This window comes from Quercus suber, unplaced genomic scaffold (assembly GCF_002906115.3).
Source record: "Quercus suber isolate HL8 unplaced genomic scaffold, Cork oak 2.0 scaffold_252, whole genome shotgun sequence".
NCBI lineage: Eukaryota > Viridiplantae > Streptophyta > Magnoliopsida > Fagales > Fagaceae > Quercus > Quercus suber.
The window spans coordinates 415,450-419,207 of NW_027069708.1; the positions used below are offsets into that span (position 1 = coordinate 415,450).

At 36.6% G+C, this 3,758-nt stretch overlaps 1 protein-coding gene across 1 annotated transcript; it reads right to left on the minus strand.

Annotated features, from left to right (window-relative positions):
* Positions 1 to 578: 578 nt before the first annotated feature.
* LOC112003212 (exopolygalacturonase) lies at positions 579 to 3,548 on the minus strand. The gene is made up of 6 exons (XM_065780951.1): positions 3,309 to 3,548; positions 2,409 to 2,549; positions 2,119 to 2,295; positions 1,399 to 1,688; positions 1,056 to 1,284; positions 579 to 972 (listed from the first exon to the last, which is right to left on the minus strand). Exons 1-6 carry the CDS (start codon positions 3,531 to 3,533, stop codon positions 745 to 747), a joined length of 1,290 nt encoding a protein of 429 aa, XP_065637023.1. The 5' UTR covers positions 3,534 to 3,548; the 3' UTR covers positions 579 to 744.
* Between the last annotated feature and the right edge of the window lie 210 nt (positions 3,549 to 3,758).

The following is a 3,758-nucleotide window of genomic DNA, read 5'->3' on the forward strand; positions in this document are numbered from 1 at the left end:
AATGTCCACATCGTATGTGCATGATGTGTACTAAGTGTTTATACCGGGAGTGTGAGGTAGTCATCGTCCTTACACTCATTTGATTAACATTCATTAATATAAATATAGTATGCGTTTGGCTCCAAATTAAAAAGCCAGCTTATTTTATTCTTCAACTTATTTTTGCTACTATTTATAGACCCCACTATACCTTTTAGTACTATTCATGAATTTCACTATACTATTTCAATTAACTTTTACCTTAATCTACAGTACTTTTAGCAAAAAGTTTCAGTTTTAGTAAAATAAACGAATCTCAAACAGACTTATAATGAGACTTTTATTATTAATCATGTGAATTACATACAAAATATTCGAAGTTTCTGATAAAATATATATATCAACTAAACGAAGTTTAGGTGGGGAAAAAATTTCCCAAAATCAACTAAACAAAAAAGACTTGCATTATGCTTAAACTTTGATTTACCCGCCCCAAAATTCTTTCAATAACTTGATACCGAAAATGAAAAAATAAAACTCAATGGTATTGGGAGGAAAAAATTAAAAAATGATACTCTTTGAAGGAAAAAAAAAAAAAAAAATCTAAAAGTTCTCCATGAAATTGCAATATTCCCGAAGCACAGGAATGCAGTTAAACATTGTCATTTGGAAAGTGTGATATTATACAGATCATACAACATCAGAGGGATTGATAGCATGGACTACTGTCACAGATGAGAAACTTGATCCTACCTAACATCAAAACTAAGAACATGGTGGGGGGAGTTGGGTCCCAATGTATTTAGCTCTAACATTTTTACAAGTGGAAGTGGCATGTTTCTCCCCTGATGACAGGTCCAAGTGAACATTTTCAAGGTAGATGTTCTGACATGGCATCCCTTTGCTGCATTCAAGTGCCACTGCTACCTTTGATGATGAAGTCCCTCTAATGTTCTTAAAATATATGTCACTGATCTTCACTCGAGATGGTGCCTGCACATTGTTACCAAGAATGTTTTCAGCAAACTAGAAACCAAAACCATCAATCCAAAAATGAACCTGTACTTAAAACTTACCATGGAAGTGCAAGACGTGAAGGGACAATATGTTTGGTCAATTATAATGGGATTAGTCACGTTGTTCATGACAATGTTCTCAAATGTCATATTGGTGACTGCACTGCTACCTGGAGAGTTTTCCCATGTCTTAATCCTAATGCCATTTGTAGTACCTGTCATGGTACAATCCCTAACCAAAAGTCCACTTACATCTCCTTCATTCCGATATCTTCCCAAACTTCCAACACTATTACATTTGACCATATAACCAATATATTACATTAAGTAGCTCCACAAAATTGATTTATGTGTCCAAGTAAACACAGAGGTTACAAACAATGGAAATTTCAAGAGTACCTACCTGATACCGTGACCAGGTCCACAAGTGACACCTGTGATGGTGACTTGAGAATTTCCTTGTCCAACAGAGATGCAGTCATCACCCGTCCCAATATGTGATCCAGAAAAGTAGACACTAGAGCTTCTCTCAATGTGAATGCCATCAGTGTTAGGACTGTTTGATGGGGCTGAAATCTTGATTTTACTACCTTTGAAGTTCTTGCACTCCACGAGAGCTATGTGAAAGAACTTGCTATTCAGCGAAGTTATGCCACGTACAACCGTCTTATTCATTGCCATGAATTTCACATTCTGCTAAGAGAAATTGTTTTCTTATTAAACTTATTGCTTTACTGTCACAACTACCTATCCTCTGCACTGCCACAACAAAGTGTAACTTACTAATGTGACCTAAAGCACCAGATTTAACAGGGAAAAAAACTTGTGTCTAAATATTAATTCAAGGAATAAAGCTTATGGCTGCATCATTGAAGCAGACTTCAGACACCTTAGTCAATTTTTTTCCTTTATTGGATGTAACTAATGTTCACCTGTGCTTAGACCATAGGCATGTTCAGTCACTCTAAGCCTCCCCCATTCTCCTATGGCAACATGCCAACATATAGCTCAAACAATCTACTACTGCCGGGAAAGATTTTGTCAAAAGCTCTAGTACTGCGTGCAATATATAAACTAAAAATTAAAAAGACAAGGATATACATTTATAGGTCATGAAACATACAGTTGGAAGAAGTTTGCAGTTGGAATCAGTGGGGCAGTCATTGTAAGGCCAGGCTTTAGCACCTTGGCCATCTAAGGTTCCACCTCCGGTCAAGGTTAGCCCTTCTACCCATCCAAATTCAACCCAACCAGCACTGAATCCATACTTGGACAAGTCTGTTGTTGCTTTCAAATAACCCTGCAAATTCCTCAAATTTAATCATAAATAGATGACTTGATCAAATTTGATGCTAAGGAATACAGATGATAAATAAAAAAGACGTGACGAAAAGATGAAGATTACAATCTTGCCTTCAAATGAACAGTTAGAGATGATACATTATTGCACGGGCCAGTAAACTCGATGTGGCCAATCAAGTATGTCCCTTTTGGTATCAGAAGATTCACTGAGCCTGAGGACTCACATGCCTTCTTCCATGCTGTTCTGAAGGCCTGGATGACAAGTATCAATTTTTAACTTTTTTGTTAATTCAAACTCACTTTGTACTACATCAGTTTCTTGCCATCAGTCTATTAACAAGCTATAGTCATGCCAGATAATCATCTGGCAATTTTATAGCTTTAGTTGATACAAACTAGAGAGTAAAAACTCTGGAATAGGAGGAACTGCTTATAAGTTCCTAGTATCAAAAGGAAGTATGAAAGTCAAGCCTAGAATCGAAAGGAAGAATATGTAACAAGTTAGTAACTTTACCTGCATTTATGCGATCAGAAATGTCACACTCAGCATAGAGCGCACATAAATACACGCAACATGCAAGTGATTTTATAGAGAGAGTCTGTAGAAAATAACTTTGGAAAAAAAAGGGTCTGCTTGAAGTAAATGCAAAATATGTAACTTACACAGTTACGAAAATCTCAGAAGCTGAAATTTGTCTTTTAAGTCATAACTCATAAGGATCCCTGTGGACTGTATTAGTGTTTTTGAACTCCACTAACTTCCCTAAGTTGTCCTAGCACAAAGACAAAAGACTACATACTTCTATATGGACCTCGAAGGAGTTTGGTTACTTTGGTACTACTCTACATCGATCAAAAACCCCCAAAAAAAACTAATTCCATTTAAAATGTTAAAGATGGGAGAAAAAGTAATGAACTAGTCAAAAACTTTTGTAACACCAAGAATTCTGAATTAGCAAGCTAGTATAGTATAATTGTTTGTTTGAAAGAGAGAGAGAAATAAGAACGAACCCGAGTGTCATCAGTTCGGCCATCTGCTCGAGCACCAAAGCTCATGACATCAAAATCAAATAAAGCAGACCTTTTCCTCCCCTTGTGATGTAAAACGTGTCTACCCTTTTGTGCCTCAAATTCAATGCCTTTCACAACTGACACTGCTTCTCTGCCAAAAACACCATTGAAATAATAGATAGACAGAACCAAGAGCAATTTGCCATGGAAGAAAGGCCGGCTCATGTTGCTGTTTTAATCTATGTATGTGTCTGCAAAAACATGTCAGTTCTGAGTGAGAGTTGTTTTGTTTGTTTAAGATTAAGAGTAGCGTGACATTGAGCAAGATCAAGAGTTAAAAGAGTTGTGACTTTGCCGGTAAGCTCTTGCAGTTGCCGGGAAGTTATGGAAAAAAAAAACAGACGTGCAGGGTTTACAGTTTTGTCAAAGCCATGAAAACGTGGACATTTT

What these genes read in the sequence shown, in the direction of transcription:
- LOC112003212 (XM_065780951.1), bottom strand. Translation starts at nt 3,533, where the DNA reads ATGAGCCGGCCTTTCTTCCATGGCAAATTGCTCTTGGTTCTGTCTATC. An exon ending in ACTGCAAACTTCTTCCAACT is followed by an intron (nt 1,689 to 2,118) that starts GTATGTTTCATG and finishes TTCTCTTAGCAG; the next exon opens with AATGTGAAATTCATGGCAAT. An exon ending in GGACCTGGTCACGGTATCAG is followed by an intron (nt 1,285 to 1,398) that starts GTAGGTACTCTT and finishes CAAATGTAATAG; the next exon opens with TGTTGGAAGTTTGGGAAGAT.